Source organism: Apium graveolens, chromosome 2 (genome assembly GCF_009905375.1).
Source record: "Apium graveolens cultivar Ventura chromosome 2, ASM990537v1, whole genome shotgun sequence".
NCBI classification, from domain to species: domain Eukaryota; kingdom Viridiplantae; phylum Streptophyta; class Magnoliopsida; order Apiales; family Apiaceae; genus Apium; species Apium graveolens.
The window spans coordinates 295,336,005-295,355,894 of NC_133648.1; the positions used below are offsets into that span (position 1 = coordinate 295,336,005).

The window sequence follows — 19,890 nt, forward strand, 5'->3', positions numbered from 1 at the left end:
AAGAAATTGAAAAATTATAGAATTTGTAATACAATTTCAACATGAGTATGTTATAGAATATGTCTGCCAAATGAGAACCAAAGTTTCTATCAATAGTTTCCCCCCATACTGTCATGAACAAATCAGATCAGCCCATTTGCTTGCTCATGAGTGCATAGATTGGAAAATTCAGAACGCAACACAGAAAATTTTGAAGTGGCGTTGTATAGTGGTAACTAAGATTTCATACTCCACACTTTACTCTCCCAGTGAATATCAATGGCAAACGAAGTCTGAGCACATTGCTCTCATCACATTCCTACTTTTGAGCCGAAAACAAATTACCAAGTTTGGCTTGTTACGAATTACAATGCATTAAAATATCCTACCCTACACAAGTTCAAGAATCAGCCAAGTATGTGCTCTGCAAATAGTTCAACTAGAAAGTCATCTGATATTGAAGTTGCAATACACACTGGTACAAATATCGACGCGTTTCTTGAACAATGACAATATTTACATCAGTTTGGCAATGGAACTGGCAGCTGTGGAAACCTTACAAAGACTTCAGTGGAGAGTGAAGGCAGTGCATCTCTACAGAACAGGGAGCGTTGGTCGTGGTCTAACAACATTCATCACACCTTTAGCGGTTGTCTGTTCACAAAAAATTAAGAAACTTTATCTTATCGACTATAAACATGCTAGAAAGGTATTCTTTACAGGAGGTTCAGGCATTCAAACCTTGTCAAAGGCAAAGTGGATAGGTGTGTGCGCAATTAGGGGAAAAAGACATGATAGCAAGGAGCGTGTAGATTTACCTCAAAGAATGAATTGAAGTTTAGGCGTAACAGGAATCGCCTAAGAAATGGGGCTCTCTGACTCCCAGCAAGCCTGCTACTCCGCAATATTGTGTATAGTGAATTAGATTTCTTATTAAATTCCTCAGTTATGTGGTCCAGTTCTACTGTATTTGTACTGTTCTCCTGATTCTCTATCTTCCAACAGAACTGCAAACAGAGCTTCATGATGCCATCCAATATTCTGGAGACAGATCCAATGTCCAGGAAAGATTGCGAAATTAAGGCCGACAAGTACCTGCAGGAAATAATATCAATATAAATTACTAAAAAACAAGCTTCGGCAATCAGAATGCTAGTTCTCAGCTATCAATCAGAACTAACAACTTCACTTCTAACTTGTGATCATATATGTTCATGATGAACCACTAACTTTGTGATATCCTAATCCACTTTTTCAATTCGATTACATCATACAAACTATTTTTTGCAAGTAGCAAGGTGTAGACTATTTACACAAAACAAGCACTCACAACTAGTTTACACAATTAGATCTTCGCCTGAAGTGATTGCATCTAATTAAATTTTGTTGTATGCAAGGGTCTCAAGATACACGAATATCCATACAGGCATGCTGATGTTTAACCTAAATAATTTTCTATCCTTTGAATCTAATAGCAGTATTAAATGACATGAACTATATTAAAAGTATTATTGCAGCATAAAAATTGAGTGACATGTGTTCTTAAAATGACAATCAATTCCTAAGATGGAGTAATAATCATGAGCATGCAGTTGTATACACATATGAACCAGATGTAAAAATCAACTTTCTTCTTTTACTTACTCTTGATGAAAGGTTACCAATTCAGTGAAATCATGAGAGTCCTGAATACGAGCTTGCAATATATTCCACTGAGATTCTATCACATCCACCTGCAAAGAAAATGAAAATTAAAAATACAAGACACACAAGTGCATAACTATCATAACAGCAGAACAATCACAAGCGATTTTTTGCTATCTAATAATGCTTGGGAGATGAGAATTGAGAACCACACACGAACCACTAAACGAGTCTTTTATATGCACCAGTACGATCTGGGTTGGAAAGGGAAAACTGCACGATTGAGGATTTCAAAATAAATGCTTATCAGAATAGACTGACGTATCTTACCGGGTTAAGAATCGAAAAGAAGCATCAGGCTACAGTTTCCAAGTTTTAAGATAAATTAAAGTTTCTACATTCTTCAGGTAAGAAGCATTAACATAGCTAATTCTTATTAATCATTAAAGTCAAGTTTTGCAAACTGACTTCAGTTCAGGAAATTGGTAGATAATAACTCGTGTGAAGAGAATTCTAGGACTACTCACCTGAATGTAAAATTGAAGATTTCTTATTAGAAAGGCCATGTGTTCCCTAACACGCCACATTGGTCTAAACCGCTGTCTCCTTTGCTGAGAAATTGAGCAGTTCAAGCGGTCATTACGACGTTTGGCAAAATCTGTGTGATCTTGATGCATCACAGAAGCCCAAGATTTTTCTAATTCCATTTGAGTTCTTTTAAGGCGAAGTAGATACTGAAATATCTTCCCATACCTGGTAAAACATTTGATTAGATATACAAGAACGGATAGCAATTCTGCAACTGTAAACTTCAGATGATATATCAAAGGAAACAAACGAGCCAATAGTGTGCATTTCCTACAAAGCAATGTTGAAAATTTCAAGTTAACAAGGTCTTGTCGTTCTTTTTTAGCAGAACAGCAAATTACCAGCTAGCAACTGAGAATATCATTACAAATTACTTAAAAGTTCACCTAGAAAGCACTTCTTGTGTAAAGAAAAGCTGCAAGGGCCAATCAATAAAATATTGAAGAGCAATGCCATCCCATCCATCAAGTGACATCTCCGAAGAAGAATCCAACAGCACAGTAAGGTCACCCTCAGTATATGATTTTGCTTTTGGCAAGTCAACTTGGGAAGGTTTAACTGTGACTCCAAACGAAGGCATCCTAGAAGTGGTGGAAAAAAGGAATAATTTCATATTAGCTATCTTTATGTAACATAAATAGATTTAACTGAAATTATAGAAGCAATAACCAAAGACACCAAGAAAATTGAAATAGTCAATAATTCATATCACCGTGGGTCCTCACCGTAAAGACACTCTTGAAAAATATTGGTCTTCATCTCCAATGGTCTTTATAGCTGCCTGCGATGCAAAAATGACTTGTTACTTCTTCAAAAGAAGCAAAATTGACCCAGTACCAACATCATTAACATGATGTACCTTGGCAACAGGTTAGGCATGACAACATTCAACTTTAGGATACCAGAGAACAAGTTGCATAAGGGTTTACTACCAGGACTTAAGACTGTGTCAATATGTTGTTACATTACATGTGGTTACGCAGACCTGGAACATGTCCCCTACCTTCAGTAGCGCACTAGAAAGAACTGTACAGTAAACTGTAGTGGTACCATAAACCTAGAAAAGATTTGTTTAATCTTCGAATATAATCGTATGTTATCACTGTGACTTTGCTGATAGAAACTAGACAGTTGCCTATTGCGCCAAACACGACCATCAACAAGATATCTCCTTTAGTGGTACAGTACTACTGTAATACAGTTGAAAGGGAAAATTAAAAAAAACACGAAGAGGAAAAACCCAAAAAGGGGAGTGGGCAGAGAGAAAAAGAAATGATGATTGTTTTGTTGTTTTGTTTATTAGTAGGAGCTTCGCCATGTTCGTCTGGTAGCAGATTACACTCAAGTATGAGTTTAGGTTCGACTGTTCTATGGCATATGCTGTCACCTGTTGAAAGTATGTGTACATATATGGATGGTGGATTGCGAAGTAAAATTTCACAAGCATATACTGAAGAAAGAGATCGTCAAAGAATTTTAAAAGGCATGCGACCAACTATGTGAGAAAATCACATAATCAGCTGCGTAATAAAATTCATATAGATAGAGTTTAGTTTAGAGGTACTGGCGTACTGCAGCCACTGGCCATAGCTATACCAAAATAGTAAGACTACTCCTGAACGATTAATTGTACATAACAACAATATATATACCAGTTTATTAATTTACTGTGTGATAGATGGTGAATTCAATGTCTCGGATTATATGAGAATACTAAGAATATATAAAAGGGATCATGTTAGAGAGGAGAGGAAGAGAGAGGCAGAGAACTGAAATGTATATATATTAGATGTTCTACTGCATATTACAAAGGAGGCAAAAGCCTCAATATATAAAAAGGGAAACTTGGTGGCTACTCTTGCTACGGTAACCAAGTACTTTATGATGTCATCTTGATGACCTAAGCATGCTTATGTCATCATTATTGTTGATATTAAACACACCCCCTCACTCGAAATCCCATTTGGGATGAAAGACCTAACTTGGGATTGAAGAGTGGAACGCTAGGAGCCCTTAAGCATAACCTTAGCGTCCAACCAGACCCATCTTGAGATTGATTCGTCTTGGGATTGACCTATATTAGGATAATTATCTGAGAATTTTGGGTATACTGGGACTCGACTTCATGATCACACAGACTGTACATTTTAGGCTATGTCAAAAACAGAAGTGCTCTTGTCAGCACCACGGTGGATGTCCACCTATCAATTTTTGAACTGATAATTGTTGAAGATACTGAGACTCGGTTTTGTGATCAGTCGGTTTCATGAGCCTATGTCTGAACATCAGAGGAGCTGCAGTCGGCATTTGATGAATGTGAATTTGAATGAAGAACAACTGGAAAGGTAAGTTTCGTAGACTGCATCCCTTAAAGATCGTCCGCGAATTGGTCCTGCTTCTTCGAGACCGAATTCAAGATAAAATAGTGAACTGTGTGTATGTACATACCACTACTTTTGCTGCTTTGATTTTGTGACAGTGAACTGTGTGTATATATCTGTATAGTATATATACTACTACTTCTGCTGCTCCTTTATATGCATCTTGAGGATGAACTCGCTTTGACAAGTATCATCAATTATTAACTTCGTCAAATTTTAGCCCTCATAATAAAGTGGTGAGGTACCGTAAATTCACCCATTTATTGCTGCACGATTAAATCTTTAACCGGGCCAAAATCTCAAACTAAAATGATATGCTTGTACTAAAGATCCCAACAAAATTATCCCATAAGAAAATAACTGTCCAATAATTTTGGCAGATCTAAATTTAAATATACATTTTATTTAAGAAAATAGTAAGTATAGGTCTAGCTAAAAATTCTGATAAAGAAATTAACTTCCTTTAGTTTCTTTGATCGTTAGAACAGCCTAGACCATTTAACTCAGGCTTACCAACTCTCCCTTTATGACCAGATCAGACCCAACAATAGTCTTCCCAACTAAACACAGACAAAAGAAAAGCAAGGCCTGCAAGTTTTTTTTTCAACCCCCTCAGCTGCTCTTTTTTCTCCATCATGTATCTCATCCTCTTCTTACAGTACAGATGTGTATTTATATATGTATGATAAAAATCGCTATTTATATCTCTATCCCCTGGAGTGAACTGTATATGAATATACGTAAACATATTACTTCTGCCACTACTAGGGGTAAGAAATGAACTCACTGAAATTTTAAGGTCGTATGATTGAATCGGTTGGAGTAGATGAATCAGCCTTCCCTCAAGAAAACTGATTGGAATCTGCCTTGAAAGGTTTCCGCGCGCCGCACGTGGACCAGAGTCGGAGATATAGCCTACAGGTTTAGTTTGACAGCATGTATGATGGTGGTTACAATCCGGAATTCAACCAGTGAATCGCCCCTTAAAGCTCTACACTAGTACGTGTTCGCATCTTGGTTTGGGTTATGGTTTCTGGGGCTATCTGTTGAAATTATAAATCTGGGTATGGGTAGCTTATGTTTTCCTTTAAAAACAACAAGCGTGAACTGAAAATCTCCTCCCCCCTACTCCCGCTCTAATACCATCTCAGATTATATAAGAATACTAAGAATATATAAAAGGGATCATAGTAGAGAGCAGAGAAAGAGAGAGGCAAAGAACTGAAATGTGTATATATTAGATGTTCTACTGCATATTACAAAGGAGGCAAAAACCTCAATATGTAGAAAAGGGAAACTTGGTGGCTACTTTTGCTACAGTAACCAAGGACTTTATGATGTCATCTTGATGACCTGAGCATGCTTATGTCATCATTATTGTTGATATTTAACACAATGTTTACAAGATACCAACATGGCAACACAACTACAATAAAAGTCAATTATTCTCTAAAAAGATCGATAACAGACTGCAATTCAAAAGGAAGCTACTCCTAGGTTCAAAAGCAGTTTCGCAACATAGAGGGAGTCACAGAACTCTACTACGTACTTCTGCTAAGATAATCCATTCATGGTATATTATATAACTGAGTTTTAACTTTGAAGAACACAATGCACTACAATCAATCATGGGAATCTAGTCAATCTACACATGGAACCCTAAATGGGATTATGGCATATTTCAAAAAGGGACTATGAGAAAGTCAAAATGTTGCTGAATTTTGAGGTTAAATTACTATTCACTTCCTGCCAACAATAGTGATAAAATATTAATAGGTGCTTTGGGTTCAAATATGTAAATTTAGACCAAAGCACATACATGACGAGTAGTCTTAGCATCAGCTATGTGCAATATTGACACATTCTGACATTCATACTAAAAAAGGGTCTGATAAAGTTAGAGGTGACTTTAACCGTTCCTAACTATCAATATCAGCAAGGACCAATATGACATTTTTTAACACCATGTAGCAACCAGAAAATGGTATGTAACTCGCTATTCCATCATAAATCCATGGCAGGACAATCGCAGTCATATATAATAACTGCTTTTCAAGTGCAAGTAAATTGGAAGCACACATGGTTAGATAACCATTATTCATCTCTTAAATGTTCCATATGAACTTACCAGTTGAAAGGGAACCATGAGATCAGCTTCTGCAGTTGACTGGCGAGGCGGTAGGCGCATTAATTGGCGACTCTCCTCAAGAAAACTCTTTCAATATAAAAAAAAAACTCTTGTCAACAACAAAATGGCTGACGGAAAATGCAGATATAATACAAGTCGAATATGGTCTAAACAGTTTATCTTTTCGACATCATCTCAGATAAACTCGAGTGTTATCTTTCATAATTTTTATAGTAATATAGTGAAGCCAAGTAACAAATTCTAATCTATTTACTTAATTTACCTAGATTGACGCTTTCAAAATACATTTAGATTGACCACAAAGCAAGACTATAGTAGAAGGAACTCCTCATTGTATGAAAAGTGAAGTTTTTTCATTCTCTACCTGGAAAAGGTCACCTTTTGCTAAAAGAAAGTAATCCTTAAGTGCCTTCAAGTGGCCATCTAAGTTCGCACGTACTACCACAAGCTGCAAATAGAGAAAAACATGAAATGTGTCCAGAGGGCAGGAGGGGTGCGCAATTATGTTTAGACTCTCCCAAAAACTAGAAGGTTAAATTTTACTCATCAGTCACCTGCCAAAGATGACTAGCTGCAATAGCCCTAATGGTGTCAACAGAGCTCTCGAAAGATCTTTTGTGGAACTCAGATGATTCCTACATATGGTATAACCAACGCCAATCTGAACATAAGAATGGAACTACAAAACAAGATATTTTTCACAACAATAATAACAAAAAGGTGACTCCGTAATAATTAGAAGCTCGGAAAAAGACCTTCAAGTCTTGAAGCATAGATTCAATTTTATCAGCTTCCACCTGTGGAAGTAACTTCTCTCCGATTGATTTGGTATCCAACAAGGATTCCTTTTGACTTTTCAAGCCCATACTATTTTGTGATCCTTTTAGTATATCTTGGAAGCAGAAAGTTGGACTTGGATTTCGAAGAACCCTGACTGCTTTTCCAGCAAAAAGAATAGACTCAGCTACTCTCATAGAAATATATTCAGGCAGCATATCCTGCAGATACACCAGTGTCCAACATAAGCGAATTATATGATCCATTGAGCAATACAAAATCAGTGTTACAATAAGTGGCAAGCATGGAAAACAACGTGCACAACACTGATTGACAAAAGCAGGAATTTGCTATGTTCTGAGGGGAAATATACATACTCTATAACGTTAATGCTTAGGTATATGTAGTTGCCACTGGATATAGAATACAAGAAAAATGCTATAATTTGCACTATACAGTTGCTGGCATATGTCTACGATCCAAAAGAGTTACAGTCACCACAAATATTGATTCAAGTAGAAAAAGCATTTTATAGAACACAGATTTATATACCAAAGTTATGTGGAAACCAAGGTGCCAGTCTGCAAGAGATGCATCATTAATTGACATTCGTGACAGCTTCTCAAGCATGTCTACATTAGAAGATTCATGTTCGCTATCCCTGTCCTCCTGCCTGGATATAAGAAAAAACAATATTTCCATTTTGACTTTTGAGGAAGCTCGTATGTTTTATCTAAATATAATTTTTTTTAATTGATGATAAGTACACTTTTATCAACAAAGAAAAAGAGAAGTTAATGCAGTCACACACTAAAACATGAAGATTTCGAGGATATATAGGTCGAGTAGTATATGATTTCATAAGGTTTCTTTTGCAGTCTGTCATATTCATATACGAGCTAGAGGCAACTTAACGTCAAACAAAACTATTATTTACAATAGAAGAATATGTATGGTGTAATGGTGTTTTGCTCCTACAATGTACGCAGAAAGATGCCCAAGTGTTGGTGTTGCTCCGTATTTATTCAACTTCTTCCTTATCACCCTTGCTTCTCAAATTTTCCCCCCTTCTGCTATAAAAAGAAGCAAAGCCTGTGTTTGGGATCATACTAAAGCAAAGCCTATGTTTGGGATCATACTAACTGTTACATTTTTGTATAGTAGCCAACTATAGTATCTATCCCCCATATTACATCATTTCTGTTATCTCGAGGACTATTTGCTGACTTTCTGGTAGTTGTAAGGTTCTTCTACGATGTTATTTATTCCTTAAACATAACAAACTATCAATTAAGACTGTTGAGAACTTAATCATGAACAGAACGAAATTGGCATGATTCAAATCTTGCAGAGGTACTCCGATAGCCCATCCCTATGACAATAAATAACTAAATGACAATTAAAATTTATTAATAGAACTGTGAAAATTCTTCATTTCATTATCAATGGCAATAAATAGTTCAATGCATCTAAAAATGCAACGACAATAATCAGGCAGAAATACCCGAAGTTTTTTAATATACCTGCTAATAAAAAATTCCCCATACTGATCATGAAGAATGCCGTATACCATCCAAGCAGTTAGTTGATTATACATGACCTGATGACCGTGCCAAAGAAGTCTAAGCTTCAACGAAAAAAATGAAATTTTAGTTTTCAAGCAAATAAAGGTACAATAAGCAGAGCAAAAACATACTGCAGATGAGCGCACTTGTGTGTATTTATATACAAGTTTAAGATTGCTTTGCCAAATAGCAAATATTAAAAGATAAAAATTGCGGTTTGAAGACTCAAACCTAGCTGAATTAAACCTTAGCTGACAAAATTAAAGGGATCATATACTATAAATGTTAATATAAATAACATATATATATAATATTACTTTTGAGTTCATGAAAGCGAAAGTGGTAACCATCGGAAGGCATTTTCTTTTCACATATCCTTATCTTTCCTATCGGATTTCCAAAGTGATACTGGACGAAAAGAAAGAAATTGTACCGACACCTGGCTCCAATCCAAGCAAAAAACATAAAGCTAAAGAGAAAATATTCTCTACTTTTATTAATAATAATAAGATATAGTCAGTTAACAGGACTTGATATGCACACACTAAATGACGATTAAATAATTGACAATCTATGAGGAGTCTGAAGTCAAGATTGTGTAAGTGCTTAAGCTCAACCGCATTAACCATAGCCCAAGTTGGCTAAGAGCTCCTCAACAAATTAATGAAGCCAAGTCGAATAACAAAGTACTTAATAAAGTCAAAAGACCAGTCCAACTCCATTTGTTCAAAAAAAATACACTTGGTGCAAGACAAAGTCCCAGTTTACTTAGCTCCTCTATAGCCCTTTTTTACCAATCAAGCCTGCTGGAAAGTGGAAATTTTCACCCTCTAAGAGCTTTTTTTCTGACTAATATTCAAAATTAAGGAATATAACTTCATATGACATGTCGAAATACTGAGGTAAATGGAAGGACATTGGAAGCACCCAAATTGTAGGACACTTGTATATTAATTATTAAGGAATATAGCTTCATGGAATTGTTACAAAAAAATTTCTTCTGCATTTATATAGTGGTGACCAAGAAAAGGGTTTTTCTTTTAAATATCCTAACTTTTCCTACCTGATTTCCAAAGTGATAATGGAAAACAAAAAAGAAATTGTACTAAAACATAATTAAAGAGGTATGGAAGAGTAACAAAGTCCATACCTCTGGATACAAGTTTGCAGTTCAGGCACCCCACAGTGGCTTCGTTTGTGCAATAGGTTGAGAAGCTGCCCTCCGCATATATCATCACGCTCGATCTCTAGAATTAGCTCATAGAGAGGTGGCAGAAGAACAAAAAACTAGAATAGCATTCCACCAATAATGTGAAAAAGAAAAAGTTAAAATTTAAACATAATAGATTGCAAATGCTTGATTTATATTTCAGAAGTTTAAGGTAAAATACCAACATAGATTGAGAATATACCAGGTTGAAATTGATTAGATTATGAGTTGATGACTGACATGGGCTAATTTTACAAAACTACTTTAGAACATAAAAATAGTGCAATTACATGCAAGGTTAAATGATCACCATAACTATCATAGTTTGCAATTTGCATACAAAAACAAAGAGCTTTAAAGTTTGCTAGCAAATTATTACAAAATACATAAACAAGACTTATATTTGCTTTTTGTCAAATAGTAGTTATGGCAATTATAAAGTTTCGATACGCGGGCACTGCATAATTCATTAATTTAGAAGTATATTAAATATAAATTTGTGAAAAAAATATAACAATAAAACTCTCATTCTTTTTTGGCATTTTTCTTTATTTTCCAATATAAACTCATCTCAATATGGATTTTAGCTTAGGTGTTTACATTTTAGTCGAAGGATCTCATACAATACAAGTCATATCCGATGCCCAACACGGGAAAACCACACCTGGACGAAACGGGACAGTCCAAGTAACATAAGCTAAACACTTTTGCATGATTATAAAAGGTTTCTTATAATCATTTCAGTCCTTAACTACGACAAGCATGAAAATTTCTGATATCGACCTTATTAAGAAAAACCAAACAATGTACCTTATTGAGGCCTTGAGTAACGGCAGCCAAAATAGGCAAAGTATCGGACAACAATTTCTGCTCAATATGCAAAACAGCCGACTTATAAATAGACAAAACCTCCATAACACCATTAGCAATAGCTCTCCTATACACACTCTGTTTCTCACTTTTAGGATTTCCCAATACCGATGCCAAAGCCAACGGAGACTGATTCGTGGAACGTATCCAACTCAAATTCCTTGATTTAGTGGCAAATCGATTAAGCTCTCGGTAATAAAAACCTAATGTAACAATCCTCTCAATAACATCCCTGCAAACACAAATTAAATACATACACATATATACATCACAACTGAAGCATCAACTAACATAACAGATAAGTGTATTATTAACCTCATGAAATTAATATATAAATTTTCTCGGTGCCAAACATAATAGAGAGAGTGTTTTAATAATCTCGATGAATATATAATTTCGATAAATGAATAATAAAAACCTATTGTAACAATCCTCTCAATAACATCCCTACAAACACAAATTACAGACAAATATACATACATTGCAAAAAAAACATCAATTAACATAACAGATAACTGTATTTTAAACCTCATTACATTAATATATAAATTTTCTCGGTGTCAAACATAATAGGGACAATGTATTTTTAATCTCGATTAATGAATAATAAAAACCTAATGGAACAATCCTCTCAATAACATCCCTGCAAACACAAATTACATACACACATATATATACACATTACAACTGAAGCATCAATTAACATAACAGGGAAGTGTATTACTAACCACATTAAATCAATATATAAACTTTTTCGGTGTCAAACATAACAGAGACAATATATTTTTAATCTCGATAAATTAGGATACCTTTCGCTAGGTTGAAGGAAGGAGAGATCGGAGGCGAGTTTAAAAGTAGGTTTAGTTTGGGAAATAGGAGCGTGAGGAGATAAATGAGAAATGCCGAGCGAGCTGCGGTGTTCTCTTTCGTCGATGATGAGATCGCCTGTGTAACCTAATAGTGAGAGCAACAGTTCGTGAAGCATGATGATGAATTGATGATTTTAACTATTAGGGGGTTATGGGGATTTAAGAAGAAATGAAATTTTCAAATTGAGACTTTGAGACAGAGATGCACACATGGAAGACAGATTTTTTTGAGGGTAATCCCGGGAACAGATAAGTGCACAAAAAGTACGGCCCGAAAATCTGGTCCGGCCTGATCCGGTCAGTGCTGGCCCGGCCGGTCTCGGACCGGGCTTTGGGCCTCGATGGACCCTATATTTTTAGGTAAAGGTCGGCCCGGCCCGGCCCGGTTAAAAGTCTGGGCTTCGGCTCGGCACGGCCCGATTAAAAGCCCGAAAAAGCCCGGTTATAATATGATTATTCTAATATATTTTCTTATATATTTATAAATTCACATTTACTATAAATATAAATAATACTTTAAACACATATATATTTACATATTTGTGATTAATAATATTATTTATATACTTCGTTGCATAAATAATGAAAGAAAATATAATAAATAACTATATATATTTGGATATCATTGTTATCATAACAATGATAAAACATATTATTCTATAAACATGTTTATTTTTTGCCGAACTTAAATGTTTTCAACGAAGTAATGTTTTCATAAAATATTTCATGTAAACTAATACATTTTTATGATGATCTAGTTGCTAACACATGTATTTTTCGGAATCTCAAATAATACTCGATCCGATTTAAATTAGAAAAAAGCCAGGCTCGATCCGATCCGGCTGAAAAAAGCCCGGTTAGGCCCGCCTCGAGGGCCCAAACGGGCTCTGACATTTTCGAAAAACCCGGCCCGGCCCGGTCAAAGTCAAAGCCCGAAAAGTCCGGCCCGGTCAAAGCCCGAGCTTTTTAAGGCCCGGTCAAAACCCGGCCCGGTGGGCCTTTTGTGCATCTCTATAGTGAGATGGTCTCAGAAATTTTAGTCAAGTGAGCGACCCAATGCTTGCTTTTCCTTCTTTTTATCCCTTCTATGTGAAAAAAGGCCCCAAATGTCATTATTTGGGGTTAAATGACCCTCATATCACATTTTAAATTGTGGGCCCCAAATATCACTTTAAAACAGGGATACGTGCGCAATTGCGTCATCTGTTTAACATTTTTTTAATTTAAAAAGGGAAAACGCAAATTGAAGTTGTGTTATTTCTTTACATTTAAAAAAAAAAACAAAACGCAACTTAGGATCTTGTTTTGACGTGCTAAACGTAAGTTGAAGTTCCGTTTTTTTCCCAAAAACTAAAAACGCTATTTAAGATTATGTTTTGGCAAAAAAAACACAAAAAATACAAAAACAAAAAAGACAAAAAAATGCAACAAAAACTAACTTTCAGGTTGCGTTTTGCCATATCTTAACATTAATTGAAGTTGAGTTTTCAGTTTTTTTAAATAAAAAAAATCAAAACGGAACACGCAATTCCGTTTTTCATTAAAAAAGAAAAACATGACACGAAACTCCGTTTAGGAGTGACATTTGGGTCCATATTTTGGTAAATTGACATTGAGGGTATTTTACCTCAAATAGTAATATTTGGGGCCAACACCCTCTTATGTTCGCTAATCACTATTTTACTTTTTCATTTTTCCTTTTATTAAAAAAAGTTTTTGGTATATTTTAATTTTTTAATAATTTTCTTTTCATTTTTCCCCTTTTTTCCTAAACTCTGGATTTACTTTTTCTTCTTTTTTAACTACGCAAATGGTTTATTAGCATAACATATAGAAAAATGCTAAAATTCCCGAATTTGTAATCAAAATCGTTTCAAAAGTCTAAGTTTTTTCAATTTTATTAATCATTTTTCAATTAATGAGGTGAATCGAGCGTATATATATATATATATGAATTTATGATATAAAAACACGTCATCATTTGTTATTTGGCAATATTTTTTAGATATATTTAAGGATATATGGCTCTACCTATATTTATGTACTTGTCAAAACGCATAAATAATAACAATATGTATATTTGGAATCGTATTGGAATCATATTAATGTTATATAAATTAGTGCAATTCTACTCGGGTTACTTTTCTGACCCCATGAAATATAGTAAAAGAGAAATGTTAAAATCATCCAAACGGTTTTCAAAATCATTCACGAATAATAAGTTATCAAAGTGCCACTAGATATTCATTAATAAATAAAATAACTTCTCGTGTGTTAATATAAATCCTACGAATTAAAATATGGCATGTGTCATTTTGAAAAAAAAAATTGAATATGTAACATTGCTCATAGAAAACAATGATTACCTAAAATCTAAGAAATTAAAAAAAATTACTTCAACATTATATTTTATTAATATTTTGAATTAATATTTTGTCGGGCATTTTGAATAAGTAAAAATGGAGAAAAAAGGGAAAAAAAGTATTGAAATAGATAAAATATGATTTAAAGTCTTTGAAATATGAGTGAGAGGTAACACGAAAGATGTTGGGAACTGAATTTTGATAAAAGGGAATGGGAGCTGTTTGTAGGAAAACACACGCGAAAATACACGCAAACGTACGCGATCACAAGTAGTATAAGATTTAAGTCGAGTTCATTCCCACATAGACTGGTTTAGGTTAAGTTCAGATTATGCACTTATTCAACAATGTATGATTACCGTTCACAGCTAAGACAAATAAAAAATTTGAGTTGATTAACTACTTAAGAGATTCTACTAGCATGCATTAACTAAGAGATTAAAAGTGAATTACTAATATGAGAATAAAACATGGGATTCTAACTTCATTAAATACTTCATTCAAAACTAGTTAGATAACACGAAATTAGCATACGCTATCTTTCGGTATACGTATACCCTACTACTAAGCATCCACAATCAAGATAGAAGCCAAATAGACACCAATTATGCTTAGACCCTATATGTCTATAAGATTTGAAAATATAACGGTTTAAGAATAAATAATCTATTGTGATTACATAGGGCATGTAAGATGGTTAAAATTACTCCACGAATTATGCATGACAAACATACATAAACCTATGCTAGCATGGTAAGTTCTAAACCTCAATATTCGTTGTCGCTTCAACAGAAATTAACAAACAATCTTAGATGTTAGCTACGCATCAAAAACAAATAAGCACAACCAAATTAGGAAATCATAAATCACCACACACTAAAGATTTAGAACAATCAACAATGGAAATCCATAGATAAATCCGCTAGAACCCCATGACAACGATTAGTTCATGATCGAACACATCGTCACCATGGGTTCCAATGAAAACATGATAAATAATAAGTTTAGAATACTACGATAGAATATAGAAGTACTAAGGTTTAGAACAATTCAAAAAAAAACAAGCATCCAAAAGTATTGCCTAAATCGAAGAATACAAAAGTATGAAACTAAATCTTCTTCTCCTTAGTCGTCTCGTGTGCTCTAGGTCTTCTTAATGTTCTCCCTGGCTTCCTTGTTCTAAAAAATGTCTTCTTTTCTTTATTTATAGGCCCCTGGTTGACCTGGACTCTTCAAATCATCAAATTAGAGTAGAAACAGGATTCTGCAGCTTTTGTCAGGCGCGGGCGCGCTCCTTCCTAGCGCGGGTGCGCTTCTTCTCTGGACACATGGGCGCGGGCGCACTCCTTCAGGTGCGGGCGTTCCTGCTCTCTGGACACATGGGCGCGGGCGCACTCCTTCAGGTGCGGGCGTGCCTGCTCTCTGGAATTTTCTGCAGCTCCATTCTTCGTGCGATCTTCCGCAACTCCATTCCTGACCTCTTATTAGCATAAAATCATTATAAAGCTCATTTCCTCCTCCGGCTAATGCCCTGTAATAACTAAACACAAAACACATCAAAAATACCAAATACTTGAGTTCAAAACACCAATTTAAGCCGATATGAAGCATTCCAAGTGGATATAAATTCCACTTATCACACCCCTAAACTTAAATCGATGTTTGTCCTCAAGCATAAACAGACTCAACACTAAAAACACAACTAATGCATGAATGCAACTAATATGAATATGCAACGATCACTTGGAATAAGCATAACCAATCAACAAGCAAATGTCGCTAAGAATACAATTACTCGAAACAGAGTTCAACTAAATCCCATAAACCAACTTACAAACCAGAAACGTGCATGTGTGCGATGCTTAACAGATATATTATCCACACTAATTCAATAATCATATCCTATTTTTCGCCAAGACAATCACAAGTTTATAAATAGAATAGACGTTAAACACATAATGACTCACAACACCTCAATTTTACTAGAGCTATACAAGGATCATGCTATAATACTGAAACACATCAAACACAAATGCTTATTTGAACGTACAATGAATGAGGTCCCAAAATACTTATACAATAATATTCATGTAGCGAGCGTTAGGTTAGCGGATCACAGACTATACAAGCCTTAGGTCACTAGGCACAAAATTCCCTAGAACTTAATTGCTCGAGTATTAAAGAGCTCACCCTTGGTCAATTATGCATAAACATATAACAAAAATATTTTTTTTCTTTTTTTTCTATTTTTTTTTCCTTTTTTTTCAATGATTCTGAATGAGTGCGTTTCGCTCCATCTCATTCAACCCTAGACTACTCATAAAATATGAGCCGGCTAATAGCCATTTGACGCCTAGCTTTACTCGCAACAAGCAATGATATCCGTGTTTTTCCGTAGTTTAAAATTCAGTGTTCCTACATTATTACGAGAATAGCAAAAATTCTAAATATAACCAAGTGATTGAATTCCAACAAACAAACAAGTATGATCATGATCTAGTTCAAAAGCAACCTATAAGACTTGTAAAAAAAACTTTATTTCTGGACATGCAAATCAATTCATTATGACTTAATCATCCCTCTATTCGACATCACTACACTCAAATCAACATCAACCTACCAATCAAAAATAGCTCATCCTACGGGATCATGTTATATGCATGCAAATGCAACTATATGGACTCACATAATAACATTAACATATATGCAAACAAATATGACCTACATGAACAATCCTGCAAAAATATGAATGAACTACACTAAACATGCAATATGAATCTATATGGACACAACACACACTACTAATCCTTAAATTATCACCCCCAAACTTAAAATTTTTAATGTCCCCATTGAAGGTAATAATAAGGATACAAGGCATACCTAGTCGTTAATAGGATCACCCTCTGCGGGTGGAGAATCAAGAACATTACTCACAAGATAGTTCACAATATCTGCAAACCATGGTTCTTCTTCTTGCACCCCAAAGAGTTGCTCGTCAGGAAAAGATTCATTGATCAACGTCTTATCCCGTGAAGCTTTGTCGTGATCTTCCAAACGAGAGAGATGATCTGCTACCTAATTTTTTGTACCTTTCTTGTCTTTGATTTCTAGATCGAACTCCTGAAGCAATAGAATCCATCGAATCAATCGAGGTTTAGAATCTTTCTTCAAGACGAGGTATCGAATAGCAGCATGATCAGTAAAAATTGTTACTTTTGTCCCAAGTAAATAAGATCCAAATTTCTCGAAACCGTAGACAATCGCCAAAAGCTCCTTCTCTGTAGTAGTGTAATTCAGTTGAGCACCATTAAGGGTTTTATGAGCGTAGTAAACCACATGGAATATGTTCTTCTTTCTCTGGCCAAGAACAACTCCAACTGTAAAATCACTAGCATCACACATCATCTCGAAGGTCTCATTCCAATCAGGTACAGTAATAACAGGTGTTGTAGTCAAACTCTTTTTCAAACTTTTGAATGCAGCTAAACATTCTTCATCAAACTTAAAAGGGGACATCCTTCTCTAACAGATTGCACAAGGGTTTAGAGATTTTTTAGAAGTCTTTGATGAATCGCCGATAAAAACCCGCATGACCAAGAAAACTGCGGATTCCTTTAACTAAGATTGGTGGAGGAAAATTTTCAATAACCCCCACCTTGGCCTTATCCAATTCAAGACCCTTTCTAGATACCTTGTGCCCAAGAATGATACCCTGTTGCACCATCAAGTGATATTTTTCCCAATTGAGCACCAGATTGGTCTCAACCCATCTTTTCAGCACCAAACCAAGATTGTGCAAGCACTCGTCATACGAAGTCCCGAACACAGAGAAGTCGTCCTTGAACACCTTGTTGGGTTTCGAGCACATAAATGCAACGGAAACAGTAATTAAAAAAATGGAAAATTAGAATTTTCGAAACCCACCGCAGGATCTTTGCGAAAAATAGATATTTAATTCGTAGATCAGATTGTTTACTTTAAGAAGCTTTACGATTATGGTTGTCAAAAGGAGATCTTAGCTTTAAACGAACACCACGTATCCCGCCTTAACGATCCGCGTAGTACAGGTATCCACACGAAAGCTAGTACGGAGGAGGCGTATACCTAGCACCAAGAACGGACCTGTTTTCCCCTCTCTCACTCTCTCGCCTTTAGCTGCTAAGGTTTTATGTTTTTATCTAATAAAAATGTAACCCTAATTTTAGCCTTAAGGATGTTTATATAGAGAGGCCAAAAAATAGTCCTAACCCTAATCCAAGTTTGAGTTTATTAAAATCTGAAATTCTATTTATTTAATAATTAAGTTTAACTCAATTACTAAATAACAACTGAACTTCAGATTTAATAATATAAATATTCGAAATTCATTTATCTCATTAATTAAGTCCAACTTAATTAATAATAAATAATTCAAATTTCCTTTTTTAATTCAAATCCGAGTTTGAATTAAATATTCCTCCAAGCTTTCTTTGTGCGACCCTATAGGTTATTATTACGTTGGCAAAAATTTAAATATCTCATATTTAAATTATAAACAATGAGTGGCATCTAGTAATACGTCATTGCTACCCAAGTAATAATAATTAAATCGGTGATCGATTAAACCTTTCGTGAATAATGTACAATGTAATATAATCCCTTTAACCAAATATTATAGATTAAATAAGAGGCATGTAATGTGTCATCCTCATCATAGTTTAATCCAAGTTTCCTTGATCAATGAGTAGACTATCATATCAAATCAATATTTGAGTGTGGCTACGCATTTCATAGTCTAGCTCACACAAGAGGCCAATAATTTCACTCCTAAAATAGGAGGGTTAAATCCCATCTAGATCATTCATATTTCTTATACGATTCATAACATACCTAATGTCCACTTTTATCATTACTCGGTCAAGGATAACTTTTAATGGAATCAATGTATATTAATTCTCGTATAAAAATATAGTGACTTCAGGTCTAAGGACCATTACATCATTATCACTGTGAGAATTACTTATGACACAACAGACATGTAGAATCTCACATTGGGTCTGTCCAGTACCATGTACATATACATCTGCCTGTGTTTTTAACTTTAGTATCACTATACCTATGATCAGTGAGATGTGATCATCAGTCAACCAACACACCAATATTAATACATTATTATTGTCCCTTAATAATAATACTCGACTATGGACCTTTAGGAATATTGATACTATTCTCATAATCTCATTTCTAAGTCACATACTTAGAGATATAGAATTGTATATCATATTCTAAGGACATTTATCAATCTAACATTTATATCGCAGTAAATTAAGAATTAATAAACTATAAAGGGAATAATCGATAGAACATAAACATTAATAATCCTAATGTCTTAAACTAAAACATCATAGTGTTGTCTCTAGGGTACAAACACTAACAATCTCTCACTTGCACTAGAGCCAATCACCCATGTATCTAATACTCATGGAACTAGTATGACCATCGTGTTTATGCTGCAA

General features: G+C 34.8%; 1 protein-coding gene across 2 annotated transcripts; it reads right to left on the reverse strand.

Moving 5' to 3' along the window:
* Positions 1-255: 255 nt before the first annotated feature.
* LOC141708617 (gamma-tubulin complex component 4 homolog) lies at positions 256-12,258 on the reverse strand. Of its 2 annotated transcripts, none has more exons than XM_074512327.1 (15): positions 11,973-12,258; positions 11,104-11,395; positions 10,234-10,370; positions 9,042-9,140; positions 8,071-8,191; positions 7,497-7,739; positions 7,296-7,376; positions 7,106-7,189; positions 6,721-6,807; positions 2,937-2,992; positions 2,598-2,792; positions 2,151-2,481; positions 1,624-1,712; positions 798-1,074; positions 256-633 (listed from the first exon to the last, which is right to left on the reverse strand). In XM_074512327.1, the coding sequence occupies exons 1-15, from the start codon at positions 12,146-12,148 to the stop codon at positions 574-576; spliced, it is 2,328 nt and encodes a 775-aa protein (XP_074368428.1). In that variant the 5' UTR covers positions 12,149-12,258; the 3' UTR covers positions 256-573. The 2 variants fall into 2 exon arrangements, with proteins under 2 accessions (XP_074368428.1, XP_074368429.1); XM_074512328.1 differs by having other exon boundaries at positions 2,151-2,376; positions 11,973-12,256.
* Positions 12,259-19,890: the final 7,632 nt, after the last annotated feature.

What these genes read in the sequence shown, in the direction of transcription:
- LOC141708617 (XM_074512327.1), bottom strand. Translation starts at nt 12,148, where the DNA reads ATGCTTCACGAACTGTTGCTCTCACTATTAGGTTACACAGGCGATCTC. An exon ending in TTCCTTCAACCTAGCGAAAG is followed by an intron (nt 11,396 to 11,972) that starts GTATCCTAATTT and finishes TTGTGTTTGCAG; the next exon opens with GGATGTTATTGAGAGGATTG. An exon ending in TTACTCAAGGCCTCAATAAG is followed by an intron (nt 10,371 to 11,103) that starts GTACATTGTTTG and finishes ATGCTATTCTAG; the next exon opens with TTTTTTGTTCTTCTGCCACC.